General features: G+C 40.5%; 1 protein-coding gene across 1 annotated transcript in view; it reads right to left on the bottom strand.

The window, feature by feature from the left end:
• Positions 1 to 21801, bottom strand: part of LOC124788330 (GTP-binding protein 10 homolog) — a 63344-nt gene extending 41543 nt beyond the window's left edge. Inside the window, exons 1-3 of the mRNA XM_047255577.1 lie at positions 21648 to 21801; positions 14545 to 14683; positions 14138 to 14302 (exon numbers count right to left, since the gene is read on the bottom strand). Coding sequence (XP_047111533.1) covers positions 14138 to 14302; positions 14545 to 14683; positions 21648 to 21692 — 349 coding nt within the window. The 5' untranslated portion in view covers positions 21693 to 21801. The remainder of the gene's footprint in view (positions 1 to 14137; positions 14303 to 14544; positions 14684 to 21647) is intronic.
• Between the last annotated feature and the right edge of the window lie 418 nt (positions 21802 to 22219).

Raw genomic sequence — 22219 nt, 5'->3', positions numbered from 1 at the left:
ATCTATGTTGTCTTTCCAATTTAAGTTGCTCGTAATTGTAACTCCTAGGTATTTAGTCGAATTGACAGCCCCTAGATTTGTGCGATTTATCGTATACCCAAAATTTATCGGATTTCTTTTAGTACCCATGTGGATGACCTCACACTTTTCTTTGTTTAGTGCCAATAGCCACTTTTCGCACCATACAGATTTTCTCTCTAGATCATTTTGTAACTGGAATTGATCGTCTGATGATTTTACTAGACTGTAAATTACAGCGTCATCTGCAAACAATTTAAGGGGGCTGCTCAGATTATTATCTGGATCATTTATGTAAATCAGGATCAGCAGAGGGCCTATGACACTACCTTGCGGAATGCCAGATATCACTTCTGTTCTACTTGATGTTTTACCATCTATCGCTACGAACTGTGACCTCTCTGAGGGGAAATCATGAATCCAGTCACACAACTGAGACAATACTCCATATGCACGCAATCTGATTAATAGTTGCTTGTGATTCCTGTAGTGGAAGAGGACATACCAGAGACAATGATAACTACGCATTACTCTTTGAGTTTTTGTGTATGTCTTATGGATTAAAAACTGCCACACAAACATGGCAACATTTTACTGACAAAGTTTTGTTCAGTCTACCATTTTTTAATGCCTACATAGATGACGTCCTTTTATTCTCACCATCAGCGGAAGAGCACGAGGCTCACTTACAACAAGTCCTTGACAGATTAACTGTCCGTGAGTTTGTCAATAATGAAGACAAATGTCAGTTATTACAAGCCCATGTGACATTTGTTGCCAACCTCATAGATGTCTCAGGTATCCAGCCAACATCAGAGAAGACTGACCAAATATGACTCTTGCCATCTCCCTTCACATACCTCAAGTTACGCAGTGTTTAGGTGTCAGAAATTTCTACAGGAGACACATCCCACACGCAGCTGAGATCCTCCTTCCTCTGAATGAAGTCCTGCACAGGAAGAATACTGCAAGGAAATGCTGCCTTAAGTGGACACATCCCATGTAATCCACCTTTGACAAAATTAAGGATAACTTCCTGTACATGACTATACTGGCTCATCCATCTCCCGACACCCACCTTACTACAAAAGCAAATGTGAGAGACCTTGCTATCGGTGGTTTTTCTCTCATAAACTTTCAGACATGTAGTGTAAGTTGATAACCTTTGACCATGAGCTACTCGCCACCTAAGAGGCCATCTGCTACTATTGAGAAGAGAGGGCAGGCCTCTTACTATTTACTTGGATTACTGTTCTCTGGCTGACATGTTACACAACCTTTCTGAGGACCCCTCCCCAGGCATGTTCAATACCTCAATTTTATTTCACAGGTCATGACCAACGAGTGCTACGTCAAAGGTGCTGACAACATTGTCACAGACTGTTTGTTGGGCATCATCTCTTCCTCTGTCTGGTCCGATTACCACCAGATCAACATAGTGTAAGACTCAGACCAAGACTTACAGAACATGCTTCACAGCCTGGATACAGGCCTCAAACTTGAGTAACATACCTTCCATGGCTTCACCATACCAGTTTGGTGCGATGTGTCCTGTGACAGGGTCTGACCAGTTGTCCTGAAACCTTTTCCTAAACAAATCTTCCATCTCATCCACAATCTTGCGCACCCTGGGGTATGTCTCTTTGTACGTTTAGTGACAGAACATTTCGTGTGACCCTCTGTGAGGAAAGACTGCGCCACATGGAACAGAGTGTGCATCCCGTGTCAGCAGAGTGAAACAGGCTGCCATGCTCAGCCTCCCGCCCCCCCCCCCCCCAACCCCCCTTTGGCAAATTCCCGATCCTCCACTTCCAGTCTCCGATGGAGCGCGTTATGTTATATCACTGACTGATAGACTTACGCTGTAGGCCGAGGCTGCACCCACTGCTGATAAAGCCGCCAAGACTGCTGCCAAAGTTTTTGGCAACATGTGGATCACATGTTTCAGCTGCCTTGTGTTGCTTACTACCGATCAGGGTAGACAATTTGAGTCCTCTCTATTCAATGAACTATATCATCTTTGTGGCTGCCACCATTTACATACCACTGCATATCATCTGCAGTCGAATGGTCTCATTGAAAGACAGCACCGCATATTAAAAGTGGTACTAATGTGCCATCCAGAATCTTGGACAGAAGCCCTTCCCTGTGTATTTTTTGGTGTCTGCACCACCCATAAGGAAGATGTATCTTTGGCCAAGATCCTGTGTGGAAGCACATTATCTATTCCCGCCGATTCTGTTGTACAGGCTACATCCTCCACCGATTGTGACCTACCAGAACTCATCGCCTGTGTTAGATGCCACATACAAAACCTGCATCTACCCATCACTCCCCCCTATCACACCACGCAACACCGCAGGTCCTTGTCCATACGGAGCTGTCCACTTGCTTGCATGTGATGCTACGTGTTGTTGCTGTGAGACTGGCCCTGTACCCACTGTATACAAGCCCTCATAAAGCAGTTACTTGCAGCATGAACACATTCGACATAATGATAGGACAAATGATCGACAGTGTCTGTTAATACATTAAAGCCAGCTTGGACCATTGCAGAACGGTCTCTGCAGCCGCCATCTAGCCCTGCACCTGACCAACTGTCTTCTACCCTTTGCACACTGCAGCTCAACCTCTCTGACTTTCTCCCTGAGGATATATCTGTGATGCTCATTAACGAAAACCTGGTTGTCTGCGTGCAGTACGAAGACATGAGATCTGGGACCAGCACGATTTTGCATCATTACCGCTACACATTGCCTATACAGGCCGATATGGTCATGGTGGAATTGATGTCCTGGCTCACTACCAAGGGATTCCACATCATAACCACCCCCGTTTATGGTGTGGCTGTCCCTGCTACAGCTGACAATAGAACTATACCATCAGCCATTCCACCCTCAACGCCCTCTGCTGAGGCTGCTACTGACGACAGTGCACTGGTACTGGCTACTTCCTACTTTGGACACACTCTCCAGCCTCCTGCCCACCTCAGAGACTACAAGATCTCCGGCATCACTGCGGCTCTTGCTACACCACAGATCAATGCTGATATTTAACCTCCTTGCAATGCTTCTCCTTCTCCTGTGCTCCACACTAAGGTGGGGGGGTCTCACTGGTGACATAGTGACTATATGTCACCTCTGAATGACAAAATAAACATTGCTGCACTGGGTTGGTTGGTTGGTTGTTTCGGGGAAGGAGACCAGACAGTGAGGTCATCGGTCTCATCGGATTAGGGAAGGATGGGGAAGGAAGTCGGCCGTGCCCTTTGAAAGGAACCATCCCGGCATTTGCATAGAGAGTTTTAGGGAAATCACGGAAAACCTAAATCAGCATGGCCAGACGCGGGATTGAACCGCCGTCCTCCCAAATGCAAGTCCAGTGTCTACAGCGTCTAACCACTGCGCCAACTCACTCAGTATTGAGTTAACAATAATATCTGTGATGGTTGAGTATGTGTCAAACCTCTGATTAGTGTTGACTATGATGTAATTCTGTCCAGCATAATAAAGTAAGGACTTGTCTACCACACTCTGCACACCATATATTAAGTATGCACTCCTGCTGGTACCACATTTCCTACAGGTGAATGTTAAGTGTCAAACACTGGATGCGTACCATGGTTTCAGGATGTATGGCACATTATTTTCATCTATTGGCTTAGATAAATTCTGTTATGGAACAGTCTGAATGATTCTACTGTTAAAGCTTTCATTAAAATTGTATGTGCTTTAACTAGCACTAGTTTTACAGTGACTGCACTTTCTTTCCCAACTAAAGGATTTCATTACTAACTGTTTGAAACCATCATGAGGTATGGCCTAATTTTCAGCTGAAACAACTCTCAATACCAGACCATTCAGGAAACAATCAATGAGAGAAATAACATCTAAGGAGAAAGATGAGCCTTTCTAATTACTGTTCATATTGTTTGAAATATCACCAGTTGTACAAGTTTCTATAATGTTTGACATTGGTTTCACTTGTCAAATAGCTACCCTTACATATCCCTGATCTTCCAGGATTTACTGTGTGTGTTACACTTTTTTAGAATTGCAAATTTCAATGAAGTAAGTCAGCATTTGAAGACTGCTGTGAGCAGTTGAGGACACTAATAAATATACAGCAGTTAATGAACACAACTTACCAACGGCAGGCAATTGGTCTCAATTCAGGAAATTAGTCACAACATTACAGTAGAACAACAGTAGTATGATTACAGAAGGTTGTAATTTATTTAGGGGCAAGCAATAAAAAGGTAGTTGAGCACTATCAGAATATAGGAGGGCAAGATGGCATATAATTGTTAGCATGCATGTGAATACACTAATGCTTTCATTTACTAAGGCAATTGTAGGTTTAAATTACTAATCTGTTTGATTAATGGGACTTATACTGCAATGATAAACAAGCACATTAAAGTTCTCTTGTGATGATTTTAATAACAAAAGAGTGAGCGAGCTTCAGGTATTGTCAGGAATAACTGAGCCTTTATCAGCATAGTAGCATAGTAGGTAGTTTTATCCTATCAGATCTGAATTAAAACATCACACCCTGAATAGGATCTACATGGTCTAGCATATTTTTGATCTCATGTGCACTCAACTTCCACAGTAACTTTTCAGTGACTTAAATTAATATAAAATATGGTGAGGAACTCAATGCATGTGGCTTACTGTCTCATAAGCTATTTTTCAAAATGAAACAAACATGGATTAACCATAAAAAGTGAACACTGAGCTGACAATAGAGGAAATCAATAGTAGGCAACAACTGGTCATAGAATGTGGGTGCAACACAAACAATGAGCTCAAGTGTGTACAAAGTGACAGAGCAACTGGCAACTAGCAGGCAAAAAATCCACAACACTGAAAAAAATAAGAAAATGTTGCCAAACAAGCAGTACGTGGGAAAGAAGCAGCATAGTATCTATGCCTTCCTGAAACACATAAGTATAAAATCTGGTTTTTGGGAAAAGTTTACTGACTGCTTAGTGATGGTGTACAATGTTTTCACTGTATAGCAATTTCAGTCTGTACCAATACGGAAGGAAAAATGGAAGTGGATGATGGGTCAGTTACTTAGCTGTATGAAGTAGAATTAGGGCGAAAAGTAAAACCCAAAGAATTGGGTATTGTGAAAACGAGCACAAATTATTATGCACAATATTACACCACAAGCTGATTATAACGCATCAACTATGGGGCCACAGGAATATTAGGCACACAAAGGGAATTGAGTACTGTTAGAGGTGTGAGAATGAGTGCAGAAGGATTGAGACATACATGGAGTTCATTTCTAGGCCAATAAAGCTGCAGCTATACAGAGTCAAGAAGTGACCATGAAGGAGTTAAGAGAAAGGTAGTAATCATTCTATTGTATCTGATACTATCTGCAAAAGAGCAAATGATCGAAACAGCCCTGCTGAGGAGGTCTCAATATAGCAAGCCATATGACCACCATAACTGACAAAGATAATTTGTGAGATAAACAGAACTACTTTTTTAAATGGGTTAGTACCACCTGAGCCGCCCTTGATCATGATCAGTTTATTTAGTAACTGATAAAATTATATCCAGCATCAATGATAAAGATCTCAACTTTCTTTGGGCTATGCTTATTTATGGGTGTTACTTGGATTTCTGCTGTGTATGCTGCTGACAAATCATAGATATGATTACTGTCAATCTCTTGATATATATTATTATATTCTTGATATAAATAGTTATTTTGGACTAAACATTCATGTCAATCACCCAATGCCACATATGAACTGATTCAAGATGCTAATTGCATTGTATAAAATTATGTTCTTCAGCATAATAATAATTTCTGTGCTCAACAGCCTGATGCAAGTCTGTCAATTGGATGCAACTCCAGTGAGTTCTGTGTCCCTAACGTACCCCAGTAATACTACCAAGAAAGGGAACTACAATTTAATGTAGAATTTGAATGACATGTTGTTCCTGGGGAATATTCATGTCAGTGAGAGATAAAAGCTAGATTAAGGGCAGATTGAAAATTCTGTGGTCTGACTGTGATTTGGCCCCACAACCTTCAGTTTCCAGGCATGTGCTTTACCACTAGACAATTAGGAGAGACGTCTTCTCCAGTAATAAATGATTTACAGTTTATACTGCTCATTAATAGCAAACTATTTCATTTATTTATTTAACCCAAAATGACAAGGGTCATCAGGACACTATCTTGTTGTTTTCTTCAGTCCTGAGACTGGTTTGATGCAGCCCTCCATGCCACTCTATCTCGTGCAAGCCTCTTCATCACCCAGTACTTACTGAAACCTACATCCTTCTGAATCAGCATAGAATATTCATCTCGTGGTCTCCCTCTACGATTTTTACCCTCCACACTGCCCTCCAATGCTAAATTTGTCATCCCTTGATGCCTCAGAACATGTCCTACCAACGGGTCCCTTCTTCTTGTCAAGTTGTGCCACAAACTCCTCTTCTCACCAATTCGATTCAATACCTCCTCATTAGTTATGTAATCTACCCATCTAATCTTCAGCATTCTTCTGTAGCACCACATTTCGAAAGGTTCTATTCTCTTCTTGTCCAAACTATTTATCGTCCATGTTTCACTTCCATACATGGCTACACTCCATACAAATACTTTCAGAAACGACTTCCTGACACTTAAATCTATACTTGATATTAACAAATTTCTCTTCTTCAGAAACGCTTTCCTTGCCATTGCCAGTCTACATTTTATATCCTCTCTACTTCGACCATCATCAGTTATTTTGCTCCCCAAATAGCAAAACTCCTTTACTACTTTAAGTGTCTCATCTCCTAATCTAATTCCCTCAACATCATCTGACTTAATTTGACTACATCCCATTATCCTTGTTTTGGTTTTGTTGATGTTCATCTTGTATCCTCCTTTCAAGACACTGTCCATTCCGTTCAACTGCTCTTGCAAGTCCTTTGCTGTCTCTGACACAATTACAATGTCATTGGCGAACCTCTAAGTTTTTATTTCTTCTCCATGGATTTTAATACCTACTCCGAATTTTTCTTTTGTTTCCTTAACTGCTCACTCAATATACAGATGGAATAACATCAGGGAGAGGCTACAACCCTGTCTCACTCCTTTCCCAACCACAGCTTCCCTTTCATGCCCTTCGACTCTTATAACTGCCATCTGGTTACTGTACAAATTGTAAATTGCCTTTCGCTCCCTGTATTTTACCCCTGCCACCTTTAGATTTTGAAAGAGAGTATTCCAGTCAACATTGACAAAAGCTTTCTCTAAGTCTACAAATGCTAGAAACGTAGGTTTGCCTTTCCTTAATCTTTCTTCTAAGATAAGTCGTAGAGTCAGTATTGCCTCACGTGTTCCAATATTTCTACGGAATCCAAACTGGTCTTCCCCAAGGTCGGCTTCTACCAGTTTTTCCATTCGTCTATAAAGAATTCGCGTTAGTATTTTTGCAGCTGTGACTTATTAAACTGATAGTTCGGTAATTTTCACATCTGTCAACACCTGCTTTCTTTGGGATTGGAATTATTATATTCTTCTTGAAGTCTGAGGGTATTTCGCCTGTCTCATACATCTTGCTCACCAGATGGTAGAGTTTTGTCAGGACTGGCTCTCCCACGGCCGTCAGTAGTTCTAATGGAATGTTGTCTACTCCCGGGGCCTTGTTTCGACTCAGGTCTTTCAGTGCAATGTCAAAATCTTCACACAGTATCATATCTCCCATTTCATCTTCATCTACATCCTCTTCCATTTCCATAATATTGTCCTCAAGTACATCGCTCTTGTATAGACCCTGTATATACTCCTTCCACCTTTCTGCTTTTCCTTCTTTGCTTAGAACTGGGTTTCCATCTGAGCTCTTGATATTCATACAAGTGGTTCTCTTTTCTCCAAAGGTCTCTTTAATTTTCCTGTAGGCAGTATCTATCTTACCCGTAGAGGGATAAGCCTCTACAGCCTTACATTTGTCCTCTAGCCACCCCGCTTAGCCATTTTGCGCTTCCTGTCGATCTCATTTTTGAGACGTTTGTATTCCTTTTTGCCTGTTTCATTTACTGCATTTTTATATTTTCTCCTTTCATCAATTAAATTCAATATTTCTTCTGTTACCCAATGATTTTTGCTAGCCCTTGTCTTTTAACCTACTTGATCCTCTGGTGCCTTCACTACTTCATCCCTCAGAGCTACCCATTCTTCTTCTACTGTATTTCTTTCCCCCATTCCTGTCAATTGTTCCCTTATGCTCTCCCTCAAACTCTCTACAACCTCTGGTTTAGTCAATTTATCCAGATCCCATCTCCCTAAATTCCCACCTTTTTGCAGTTTCTTCAGTTTTAATCTACAGTTCATAACCAATAGATTGTGGTCAGAGTCCACATCTGCCCCTGGAAATGTCTTACAATTTAAAACCTGGTTCCTAAATCTCTGTCTTACCCATTCCATATTCACCTACTATGTTTCCTTCTCTTCCTTTTCCTACTATCGAATTCCAGTCACCCATGACTATTAAATTTTTGCCTCCCTTCAGTATCTGAATAATTTCTTTTATCTCATCATACATTTCATCAATCTCTTTGTCATCTGCAGAGTTAGTTGGCATATAAACTTGTACTACTGTGGTAGGTGTGGGCTTTTTGTCTATCTTGGCTATGATAATGTGTTCACTATGCTGTTCATAGTAGCTTACCCGCACTCCTATTTTTTATTCATTATTAAACCTATTCCTGCATGACCCCTACTTGATTTTGTATTTATAACCCTGTATTCACCTGACCAAAAGTCTTGTTCCTCCTGCCATTGAACTCCACTAATTCTCATTATATCTAACTTTAACCTATCTATTTCTGTTTTTAAATTTTCTAACCTACCTGCCCGATTAAGGGATCTGACATTCCACGCTCCAATCTGTAGAATGCCAGTTTTCTTTCTCTTGATAACGGCGTCCTCCTGAGTAGTCCCTGCCCGGAGATCCAAATGGGGGACTACTTTACCTCCGGAATATTTTACCCAAGAGGACGCCATCATCATTTAACCATCAGTAAAGCTGCATGCCCTCGGGAAAAATTACGGCTGTAGTTTCCCTTGCTTTCAGCCGTTCGCAGTACCAGCGCAACAAGGCCATTTTGGTCGGTGTTACAAGGCCAGATCAGTCAATCATCCAGACCGTTGCCCCTGCAACTATTGAAAAGGCTGCTGCCCCTGTTCAGGAACCACACGTTTGTCTGGCCTCTCAACAGATACCCCTCCATTGTGTTGCACCTACGGTACGGTTATCTGTATCTCTGAGACACACAAGCTTTCCCGCCAACGGCAAGGTCTATGGGTCATTGGGGGAAGAATTAAATGTAGTCTGCCTCAATTATCTGAATAATTTCTTTTATCTCACTATACACACTTTTATTCTCTTCAATAACTGAGGAGCTAATAGGAACATAGACTGGTATTAATGGATGTTTGGTTTGTATCTTTAAGTGATGACTCTAGGAGCATACTGCAATCCCCTATGTATCACTCACACGGGGATCGTGAGGATAAGATCAGAATAATTACAGCAAGCACAATCATTCTTGCCACGCTCCATGCATGACTGGAATGGGAAGAAAATGGGTACAATGGAATGTACTCTCTGCCATGCACCTCATGGTGGTTTGCGGAGTATAGATGTAGATGTAGGTACCTCTATTTGATTTTGGGTTGATGACACTACACTGATCTTATTAGAAGTCCTGTTCTTCCTGCAACAGTCTTTACTAATTCCCACCGTGTCCAACTGGGACTTATCCCTTTCCCATTTTAATTCTCTAAACTACCGTATTTACTCGAATCTAAGACGCACTTTTTTTCCGGTTTTCGTAATCCAAAAAGCAGCCTGCGGCTTAGAATCGAGTGCAAAGCAAGTGGAAGTTCTGAAAAATGTTGGTAGGTGCCGCCACAACTAACTTCTGCCGTCAAATATATGTAGCGCTACACAGGCATCCTTCGTAGGCACAAAGATAAATACTGGCGCCAAAACCTCCGCGTCAGTAAATAAATTTAAAAAAAAGGTGGAAGGCGAGCTTTTTTTCCTCCGCCCCGAGTTTCGACCACTGCATTGTCATACATTATCCAACGAAGTAAATACAAATTCCGTATTGTTCATCTTCGAATGTAGCAGAATTTCAATGTACTACGAAAATCCGACATGCAAGACGGTTTGGGATGTTTGTCAATATGGCCAACTCTACTTTCTGAATTTTTTCCTACCTGTGAGAAGAGATGGTTGCTAATAGGAACCTGATGAAATGTGAATCACATGCAGTATTCTCTTTACCATAAGAATAATACGAATATAAACATTTTGCCATGTATTCTTTCGTGTTTGCTGCTATCTCATTTAAATCCTGCCTGCCTAATAAACTACGAAACTAGAGTGAGACAGCAGCAAACGCGGAAGAATATACGTATCGTGTCATGTTTATATTCGTATTATTCTTATGCCTAATAGTGATACAGTCAGAAATGAAGCACGGCAACTGACTAGATTTTTAATTCTAAGATGACTAATTTCTGTGCAGAATTAGATGTGCTAAAGAAGCGGCCGCAAAGATTTTCAAACGGAGAAAAATTTTCGCCAAACTCTCGTTCAGAACATGTTCATCATACGCAGTCTATTATTTGGTTCTTGTTGATCATTATCAAAGAAAGCAGCAGTGTAAGTAACAACAAATAACAGTCTCTTGCCATTGTTTCGCTAGTGAGACGATTACTCTCTCTTTTTTTTGAATTGTAAGTGGCAGTAGCGCGCACAAAAGCAAGCTATGCCGCGAGCGGCGACAGGCCGTAAACACACACTATCAGAATGCGACAAACATTGCGTGACACAGTACAGTAATGCATTTTCAGCTTAGAGTGACGCAAACACCTATAACAAAGAAAACAGCACTTATCAGATCAAAGCAAAATAAGCAATCTATTCAAACCAGACGAAGCACGCGAAAAAGGAAGGATACCCGTATAAATACGGACGGAGCGCCTGACGCATAGCAATGGCTACCTGGTAAAGCTTAACTGCTAAGCTTACGACTCGAACCAAACTACTGTAGCTGTATCGTCATTCACTCTACCTAAATTGTGTCTCATTATTACAATGGACCAACTTTGTTTCGATTTGGAGGTGCGGCCTAAAACTTTACTCTCCCCTTGAATTTCGAGTCTCAAATTTCCGGAGCGGCTTAGATTCGGGAATTTTTTTTTTTTTTTTCTTATTTCGAGTCTCATTTTTCAGGTGCGGCTTAGATTCGAGTGCGGCTTAGATTCGAGTAAATTCGGTACCTGCCTGATTAAGGGATCTAACATTCCATGCTCTGATTCACAGAACATGTTCTGTTTATCCTAATGACAATATCTTCATGAGAAGTCCCCGTCTGGAGATCCGAGTAGGAGACTATTTTTCCTCCAGAGTAGTTTACCCAGGAAGATTCTGTCATTATTAAGCCACACAATAAAGGGGCACATCATTGGGAAATATAACAGCTGTAATTTCCCCTTGCTTTCAGTTGTTCACAGTACCAACATAGCCGGCCAGGGTGGCCGAGCGGTTCTAGGTGCTGCAGTCTGGAGCCGCGCGAACACTACGGTTGCAGGTTCGAATCTTGCCTCAGGCATGGATGTGTGTGATGTCCTTAGGTTAGTTAGGTTTAAGTAGTTCTAAGTTCTAGGGGACTGATGACCTCAGAAGTTAAGTCCTATAGTACTCAGAGAGAGAGAGAGAGAGAGAGAGAGAGAGAGAGAGAGAGAGAGAGTACCAACACGGCAAGGCCATGTTGCTTGATGTTACAAGGCCAGATCAGTCAGCTGGCTAATGTTACAAGGTCAGATCAGTCAATCATCCAGACGAGTGCCTTTGCAATGACCGAAAACTGTAATTGTGATAAGAAATATTCATGTGCCCCATATAGTACTAAACTCCACTGAATCACTAATTACAAGCCATTGGTAGTGATTTTAGGACCTCATACCAGGATTGAAAAAAGGATTGCAAATATGTACAGTGCTGCGGGCTATTTCAAAGTGGTTATAACCACCAAATTTATTATAATTCAACTACTACATATCAGAATATCCATGTACTGTTCCAGCTTGCCAGCAGGACATTACTCAGAATTTGACAGACACAAAGTAGTCTGTCTTCAGTTAGATAAAGTTTTACGTCTGAAGGCAGTTTCCTAATTATAGCCATATGACTGCCAAAGTGAACCCTGAACCCTTCACCCCATGTTAATGAAAGTTAGTGCCCCCCCCCCCCCCAAAACACACACACACACACACACACACACACACACACACACACATTGAATACTTGTCATATGTCATTTTTCATGTCCATACTTAAATTTACTGCTGCCGTCTCATAAGAATATAAAACACTTCTCATCCCATACAGTAAGTCTTTCCTGATGTGCGGTTCTGGGTGACTTTCTGAAATCTACCCCTTTTCCTAGAACTCTCCAGTCCTTTTCATTCACCCCTCTTCCTTCCCCTTCAATCCTTCTGCCTGAAGAAGGAGCCACAGGCTCCGAAAACTTGCCAATTACAGACGTTTTTTACGTGTGTGTTCTGCCACCGCTTGGGGAGTAAATTGTTTTATTTATCTAATTAAATAACTTAAAATGTGGTGTACTGAAATGTGCACTCCATCATGAGCTCTACATATAGCTGAGGTCCTCTCCTTTGAATAGAGAACACTGGGTTAGAAGAAGTGATCTGCAGGAAGACAAGTCAGTGTGACTCAGTCTGTCTGTATTACTTGAAGCAGTATTGCCATGGCTGGACAGCGGCTTTCACTCATGACAGCTTCTTTTGCCATCACTTCTAGCCATTCTTCCTGCCAATGGCTTAAGACTCAACAGAATGGAAGCAGCATGCTGGGAGATTTCATATTTTACTGCAGTGTGTACTTGACGGGCTTCCTTGGATGCCATATCAACTTCCTTATTTCTACAGATTTCAACATGCCCTGTTCCATTAGTCCAATATGGGAGGTCTACATCATCTGAATCACTTTTTTCTGCTGAATACACGTGAGAAATTACTGATAGGGCACTAAAGAAATTGGAGCAGATGAGAAAATTCTTCCTCCTGTCTTACATTTGTATCATATGTCCCAGTGCCTTTAGGAACAAAAACAGTTTTGCACTGGAGACTGAAAATTCATCTGACATGCAAATCCTAAAAATATGACCAGGGAAAATGACTGAGTAACCAAGAGAACTCCACTATTTACATTCATCACTCTTCACTGTAATAAAGTATTGTACTTGGGTACAATATTGCTGAAAAATGATTTAAAAGCAACACTAGGAGTTCCAGGTTTATTGTCATGTCTAACACAACTCAAGGCCTCTTAAGAAGCCAAGGTGGTAACTTCTAGATCTCCTATACTGCTCTTTTATCACTCTATGTATCTAATCTGTCTCTGTCGTTTATTGTCTCCTTCCCCCCCTCCCCTGAACCTACATTACTCTATTATCACTAAGAGAGAACTCAGCACTCAGCAGTTACTCCCCCCCCCCCCCCTCTTCTCTAGCAGAGGTTTACTGGTGAATACCATCCCATCTTGCGCTGGCAGCTGTGTTGATATCTGCTTTTTAATAGCTTCTTTCATATGATTTATATTATATCCACAACCTCCCACAAAAAACTGCCTCTCTTACTTATGATGCAAAATATAGCTCGAGTTTATTTAATAAAACCAGTTTCCACAATGATCAGGGTGATTATCAAACAACAACAACTGAAGGCAACAAGTGTTCAGTAATCAGACCAAAAAGAGGAATGTCTTTTTTAAAACTCACAATGATGATGAGTACATTAAGCCTTTTTCCATCTCCTTTTTTTGTATTCTGTATGACTAGATGAAAAATAAGTGAACAACCTGAAACACATATTTAGTTTTTGGCATTGTCTCTATTTGCTGAATATAAACCACAGGTTTAGCTAAAGGCCATTACAACATCATCTTTTTTATGATGTGTAAGGAATAACTGTAACAATTTAACATTCCTTATAACAAGATTTATTTCAACATTTTTCTATAAATGGCTCAAATTTCACATATGTATAAAAAAGTAAAACATACCTAGAGTTCTTTTGTGTTCATCAATAACTGTAATACCAGTTGGGACTTCTATAACCTTATCTTCACCTGGCTTCCCAAGAATACTGGTACGCAGACTATTTCCTCCTGAAGTTGCAGAAATGCGCTTTGTTGGGAATTTTTTCTGTAGATCTTTCAAGGTTATTCCTACAAAATAAAAATTATTTTAATATAGCAATATTTACCTTAACTATTTTTATAAACTCACCCTAAACATTTTTAAATCATCTTTTTTCTCTTTCTGAGATGCTATTTTAATGTACTTCTAAAGTCTTGTCATAAACCACATACATCCATGTGGTTGGAACATGAAATATACATCAACTGATTGCACTCACTACATGAGTATAGCTCCTATTCCTGCATTGTAGTATCCAAAATATAAGTACCTTCCTTTGCTACAGCATAGACATCTCCTCCTTTGCCACCAACACCACCATATTTTGGAAGACCATTACCACCAGAGCCACCTTTGACATGTATTCTCAATGAATCGATAAATTTACCACGCAAGAATTTTCTTGTTGCCTGTAACAGAAATTTCCAAAATAGTTATTAGCACCATATGCTTATCACAAATAGGAAATTTGTCTTTAATAGCTATTTTCAGATAGGTTCATGACAAAGGCATCAGATTCTATCATTTCACAAGAAGAGTAGGAAAATAATGGTATTTATTTTACTATCTATCTTGTTTTGCAACCTCAACAGGACTTGCTTATGGCTAGTACTGAAAATTGTAGAAGGAAACTTTCAGCAGAATGCTTGCTGGTGGTAGGTTTATAGCTTTCATGATTAACATACATACATCCAGTTTTAGAAGGCACAAGATTGGAGCCAATTTTATGTAAAACAGTTTGAAAATTAGATACTTAAAATAAATTTATCATTTTGGAAAGGAGTAGATGTGCAACTCTATGAAAGGCTTTTCAAAAACCTGCAGGTATGAATGAATGGCCTTTCAAAAATAATTTCTCAGTTGTTTAGTTTTTACAGCAGTGTGATATGGATCTGTATGAAAGTCAACACAGTTAGAGAAACTTCTCAATTTTCTCAAAGTTCACAGATTCACTTATGTTGTCACTACATTTTTCTTCTGAAAGAATGATATGCCTTTTTCAACTTGACTGCCCCTATCAATGTACAGAATTTGTGCTATAGGATGCTACAATGGTGTTTTACATTGTGCTCAACTTAAATATGAGGGTGTATTTCGAAAGGTAAAAGCTCTTTGTTCATATTTAAATGTTTCCACCTCAGAATAAATTTGTACAAATGCTGCACCATCTATTAATTATTTTTGAAGCCATGGAAATAAATGTTTTGATTCAGTAGTTGTTTAATTGTGTTGGAGGGAGGGGGGGGGGGGGGGGGGGGGAAGCAAACAACAATGGTTTCGAAAAACCGATGCTCCCCACCAGTTGTGATGTGCACACAGCAATTTGGTTTATGTGTGCAAAAGGATCTACAGCTGCTCAGATTCATTGAGAATTGGGCTTGGTTTATGAGCCTGCCAAAATGAGTGAAGGAAAGATTAGACAAGGATGTGGAGACATAAGAAATTGTAGTACAAATGTGGATGATGAAGAGTGGAGAGGTGGGCTGAATATCCAGATCAATGAAATCATACAAGTGCACCAAAAACTATAATCTAAAAATGAAAACAATCAATTATTGACAAAATTATTTAATTGGGTAGATAAAAAAAAAAATCTACCCACCAAGCGGCAGAATAGCTGATTAACACATTCCAGCCCAGGATAATACTGAGTCAGTGCTGCGCTCTGAAGCTGTTTTGTGAAGGGAACAACAGTACCAGGGTTGGATGTGATGGCCTGGGAAATCTGCTAGGCTGGTGGGGTAATTACAAGCATTGACGGCTGAGGTGAGAACTGTCGTGTATTACTGTAAAGAGTCTGCATCCGAACAAATATGTTTGCCTTGGATACCAAGGCTGTATGGGAGGGAATGTTTGACATGGAAAGGATGGCAAGTGTCAAAATGTAAGTACTGTTGTTTGTTGGTAGGTTTAATGTGGACGGAAGAGTGTAGCTGGCCTCACTGACTGACGTCAATACTTCTCCTCAATGCAGCACTCTGTGAAGAATGGGCTGCCATTCCCCAAGAAACCTTCCAGCACCTGACTGAATGTATGCCTATGAAAATGGAAGCTGTCATCAAGGTTAAGGGTGGGCCAACACCATACTGAATTCCAGGATTACCGATGGAGGGCGCCACGAACTTGTCAGTCATTTTCAGCCAGGTGTCCGGATAATTTTAATCACATAGCGTAGATTATAACAACATGCACACACAAGGATTGCAAAGTGGGCTAGCCATGCTCCAAAACCTATGCCACACTGTGGTAATGGCCAGAGTGGGCAGGTTGGTGTCACCACACCAGGGCAAGTAACTGGAGCAGTAAATAAATGGCTGTGAAATTTGAGGCAGATTCATTCAGAGTCCAGCAGCAGCACCACCACCACAACACCAGGGCCATGTTAGACAACGAGATGCCTGAATACCAGCAGCTGCAGATATGGGTTCGAGATGGGGTCAGGTCAGTCACTTTCTGCAGTAAGTCTCCTCCGTGGGAGACTTCTGCCTGGGGGAAGCAGGTTGTGTCCTGTGCAAGGCAGTCTTCTCATGTTTCCATAGTGGACATGAGCCAGGCCTGAGTTAACCAGGTTCAGCCGCTCAATAGCAGAATGGAGTGGCAGTAAGAAGAAGAAGAAACAAGCCACTGGCAAACTGCCTGCCACTGCTCGGTTTGATGTCAGCATCACAGGGTTCTGACACATGTACTTCTCCACCAGGACAGAAGCTAGTCTCATGTTAGTTATTGCCAGCCTGCCGTGTTGGAGTGGGGCGTGTCTACCTCACAATATCATTGACAAGATTTGCAATTGAAGTCTAATAAAGTATTTCCACCAATGTGTCACTGGGCACCACCAGTCCATCTCTACTGCTCGCCCTGTTGAGTGGCATCAGAAATTGGCCTCACCCATAAGGATTGGTGTCAGAAGTGTTGATGTGGACAGAGGAGGTGTACCACCCACTCCCTGCAGCACGACATACAAACCACAGCTTATGGTATCTTCATTGTGGGATGAGTGAGACTACTGTTTCTGATTTTTGACAATCATGGTTCAAGAGTTAGGAGTCAACATAACTGTAAAGTTACTTTTGTGAGACCAGAGGAGCCAGTGGATATCTCCCAGTTTAAGAGTTTTAGTATCCCCACCAGTACAGGGAGTCTAGGTCACTCATGATTAACACATAAGAAATAAGTATGGTAGTATTATTAACTATGGACTGTTCTGTTCTTGTTGTCACTGGGTTGTTGTTGTTGCTGCTGAATTTGCAAATGTGAGTAAGGGTGATACTATGGTGAAATCAGAGAGACAAGGTGCTGTAGGTGAGGAATTTGGGCAACCATTAGTTGATCAGGTAGCACAGTTAAGAGCAAAGAATACGTTTATGAATAATAAGCTAGTAGAAAAGGATGAGGAATTGTGGTGGTTGTAATTGCATTGTCTAAGGACAGATTCAGCAATTGCGAAACTTGTTACCTCATTTTCTGGTAGGATGTCGGGGATGTGTTATTGCTTGTGGAGGATCTCTTATCAGCTGACATAGGTGGTTGGTCAGACAAACAGTTGTTGCAAATCACAAGATTGCACCTTTTGGGAAAGTGAAGTCCTTTGTATGACATATGGAGGCACTGACCAAGGTGCAAACTTTTTTGAGCAGCTCAGGCAAGGGTTGGTGCAAAGTAATAAGAAGCAGAGTAGGGGGCAGTTCGTCTGTGAGCAGTTTAGTATAATTCCTAAGATGCTGAATGAAGCCATAGAGAATTTTGTGGACACGATAAAAAAACTAATGTGCATATGTATGGAATGACTTGGAGTGATGAGGCAAACAAGGTAGCAGAAAGCCAAGCAGAGGGCACTCAATGCTTTCCTGACATGTTTAGCAGTAGGAATGTCTGGGAGGGCGCACAATGGTGCACCTAGGGATCTCCATGCAGCACTTAAGTTAGCAATGGAATTTGAAGGAACTGATGCTGTGACAGGGCACTTTAATTGCAGGTGTATGGGATGTGTGCAGAGCAACACCACCAACCACTGAATAATATGGGTAGTACGAAACAGCTTCAGCATCATAGGACTAATAGTAATGGTTGTCTGGGTGGTAATTAGCACCTGTTAAACTCAAAAGTTCACCAGAAATGCCAAAATGGATTCCCAATAAAAGAAAATGCAGTCAGTATGAATGCAGAGGCAGAATGTGTTATAATGGGTGTTGTAGATGGTAAGAAGTATAAGTTTTTGTTGGATATAGGGGAACATGAGAGATTTAGTGGGTAAGAGACAATGGGCCACACCACATTATAATTTGCGTGGAGTACAGGATAACCATATATGGACACTGGGGTCCATAATGGTGAATATTCAATTGGAGGCAAGCAAGTTTAAACAATGTGTAGAAGTGGTGTCTCATGTAAGCATTATTGCTACAGTATGATCCTAGTGTTGGACTTTCTGCATCAGCATCATGCCATAGCTGACCTTCAATGAGATGTGGTGGAACTTAGAACATTCCAGTTAGGGGAAGCTGTCATCACTGTTGATCTGCTGCGAGGAGTGTCTTTTGTACAGGGCAATCCAGTTCAGTCATGAGTGGTGACATTAAGGCTTAATTTGCAGGGTGCCAGGGCATGAACAACGTGATGAGTAATGTGAGCAAGTACTGGATAATAGGGTAACAAACACACTATGGAGCTGTATAAACAGCTGTGACTTTTGAGGCAGATTCATTCTGAATCCAACAGCACCACCATGTCACCAAAGCCATGCTAGGCAACAAGGTGACTGGGCACTGGTAACTGCAGTCATCTTGACTGACACAGGGTTGTGTCACAAGCCTCCTGCACTAAGTCTCCTGTGTTGGCGGCACAGTGCTGTTGACTTGCCTTCCATACCTGCCACTTCCAGGTTCCTGCCAGGGGACAGCACGTCATGTTCTGTGCATGGCAGTTCTCCCTCATCTCCACGATGGACTCGAGCTGGTCCTGAGTCACCTGGGTACAGATGCTCAACAGCAGAATGCAGTGAAAGCAAAGAGAAGAAATTTGTCACTGATGTCACGGCCTTGGCCCACTGGCAGGCTGCCAGCCACTGCTTGGACTCACATCAGCACTACAGGATGGTGATGCACGCATCTCTTTCCTGCGTGCTGGCCACTACTGGCATGTCACGCCAGAGTGGGGTGTGACTGCCCCACATTGTCAATGCTGAGATGTGTAAATGAAGTCTAATAGAGTATTTCTCTCGACCACCAGTCTGTCACTGTGCACCACCGGACCATCACTCCACCACTCACCCTAAGGGTGGCATCAGAAATTGGCCTCACCCTCACAATATAAATTGGCTAGTGCAGGAAAACTCAGACAAATATGACATTAGAAATCTGCTGGTTGACATTTATGTCCACTGCGAATGGCACCTATACAGCAGGGTTGTTTTTAATGTTATGTAAGATATGAATCCAGTTTCAGGATTCATTTTCAGTCTTGGCTAGTATTCTATCTCTAACAAACTTAGAAGGAAATAATTTTAATATGGAGTGTACCATGGGTCATTTCATATGTAGACAATAACTGCATTATTCAGAGACAATGCTATAGTTTTAGCACCACTTCTAAAACTCCCCATAACGAATCAGCTTAACTATGGGAACTATCTTTTTTTTTAAACAGGAATGAAAATCTTTTGTCATACTCTCATACATCTGTGGACGTTCTTCAGTTTTATTAAATTGTCTACATGAACACTAAATTGAATGTGATACTAGGCACTGTATATATTTTCATAATGTTAAAACACAATTTCAAGTCACTCTGGCTCATCTTCAGATATTCTCCTTACAATTCATTTTCATGCCTGTCACGTATGAGAGAAGAAGTTGAAATCTGACAAGAAATTTAAACTGTAAATCTTACAAATGTTCCATTTCTGTTTTGTATTCAAACTAGGCCAATAGAAAACAGTTCCTACACACAAATAAGAGTTAATATGGGAAGAAAAATTATATAATAAATGATACTTTTATAACAGTTGCCTGAGTAAATCAGCATTTAGACCTACATAAGGCAGTAAAGAACCTTTCTTGCCATGAACACAAGATTTTCACAAAAGAGAGAAGATTGGACAGCAGTTTTAAAATGTAATTTGCACCAAGAATTAATACAGATGTTTTCATTCTCACATAAGATAAGTAATATGGTGCCTAACTTTTTAGCTTCATGATTAAGAAGCAAAGGATATCATTAATTTGAGGCACACTGTGATCTTGGATTGATACAGATAGATACCAAAAGAGTAACATGTGAGAAAATCAGATTTAAAAAGACATTCTACAAAATGAAGAGCAGCAGCAATGTCATCATTAGCACAAGACATATTGAATTATGAGTGTAAAAGATAAAAGTATACAATGAATTAAAAGAACGATATAGAGAGATAAAAAGGTATCAATAAACTAATACCCATAAATGAAACACTTTAAACGGGCCTACACAGGAAAGAAAAAAAATGGAGAATGAAAGGAGAGGTTTAGTAATAGATGTGGGTGATATGTTAAAAAGTGCAAAAATTAGTAGTCTACAATGATAAATGCAGATTATCTGTGGATTCACTATTCATATCATTTTCACTCTGCCAGTGTCTATATCATCAAATAAATTTAAGTGATATGATGCATCAAAATTACACTATTTTAGGCTATTCAATTAAAATAGTATATAAGTCATGTAATGAATTTATTTGTAGCCATCCAATGACATTTGCACAGTTGTGCAACAAAAGGAGAAAATACCATCTTGCAAACAGTACAATGTATATCGTGAAGCATGTAATGTCACATTCATTTGACGGACAATATAACATTCATATGTACTAGGGAAACAAATTTATTACCCATAGCATTAAATTATATAACTTTTGAAAGGAGACAAATATGTATAGTGGATCAACTCTTTGATACTGCAAAACGTCAAAATAAGGGGCATAAACTGTTTGGGAGCGGACTGTTATGTACAACTGGTTTGACTTTCTCTTTGAGATGGAACGTGGTTTCAGTTATTCGGTTGACATGTTAAGTTTGTGGAAGCATTTTCAAAAACGACTTATTTATCTATAGCTATTGTATAGGGCCACCAAGAAAACGTACGTAAGTAAACAAACGCGCTGCTGTTGGCACAGTATAAGTTACGAGGTTGTTGCAAAATGAACACGTACAATAATTCGTAAATTGACATTTGGTGGACTTGGAAGGCATGTTGATGAAATAATCCAAAAACTGCATTACAGCTGATTTGATACTGACGTTATTTGCGGATTATGCCAGAAGCTATAAATGTTTCAGGAATTTTACTACACTATTTTTGAGTGTCCACACAGACTCTTGGGAAGGTTTTTAAAATATGTACCTTATGTTTCGACGCAGCGGCTAAAACATAACTGAATGCTACCATTACATTAACGTTTCAATCATAACCAGTTACCACTGTTTTGTTTTGGTGCACGACGATTTGTTTATTTACATCGCAACGCGTACATTATCTTTGACATTGACTTCAGGAAAGGGTTCCCTTGGCGCACCCGAAATTTTATGTACATTCGATAAGTATTGCATTACTAGTTGGCTGAGGTTCATGGCATAAAATTGAGTCTATCATTACTGACATGACAGTGCAAGGCATCCAATATTGAAATCAGCATCTCGATAAGCTGTCAGTTGCAGGTAGCTAATGAAGCAAACATGAACTTTTCTTTACTGTAGTTTTTTATTGTAATGATGAATTCGCGTTTGCTTATGTGAAAAATGGGTAATTTTCAAGAATGTTATCCTAACGAAGTCGCGGGCTCCAAACGATAGATATCGAAATACGATTCTAAACCAATCACGAGACTGAGGTGGCGGGGGGTATGAACATGGTTACAGTGGCCACTACATCAACGACAAAAGAAAAGCGTTACTGAAATAGTTGTAATTACAAAG

This window comes from Schistocerca piceifrons, chromosome 3 (genome assembly GCF_021461385.2).
Source record: "Schistocerca piceifrons isolate TAMUIC-IGC-003096 chromosome 3, iqSchPice1.1, whole genome shotgun sequence".
Lineage (NCBI taxonomy): Eukaryota > Metazoa > Arthropoda > Insecta > Orthoptera > Acrididae > Schistocerca > Schistocerca piceifrons.
Note: the sequence above shows the minus strand (reverse complement) of the source record. Positions and strands in the feature narration are given on the sequence as shown.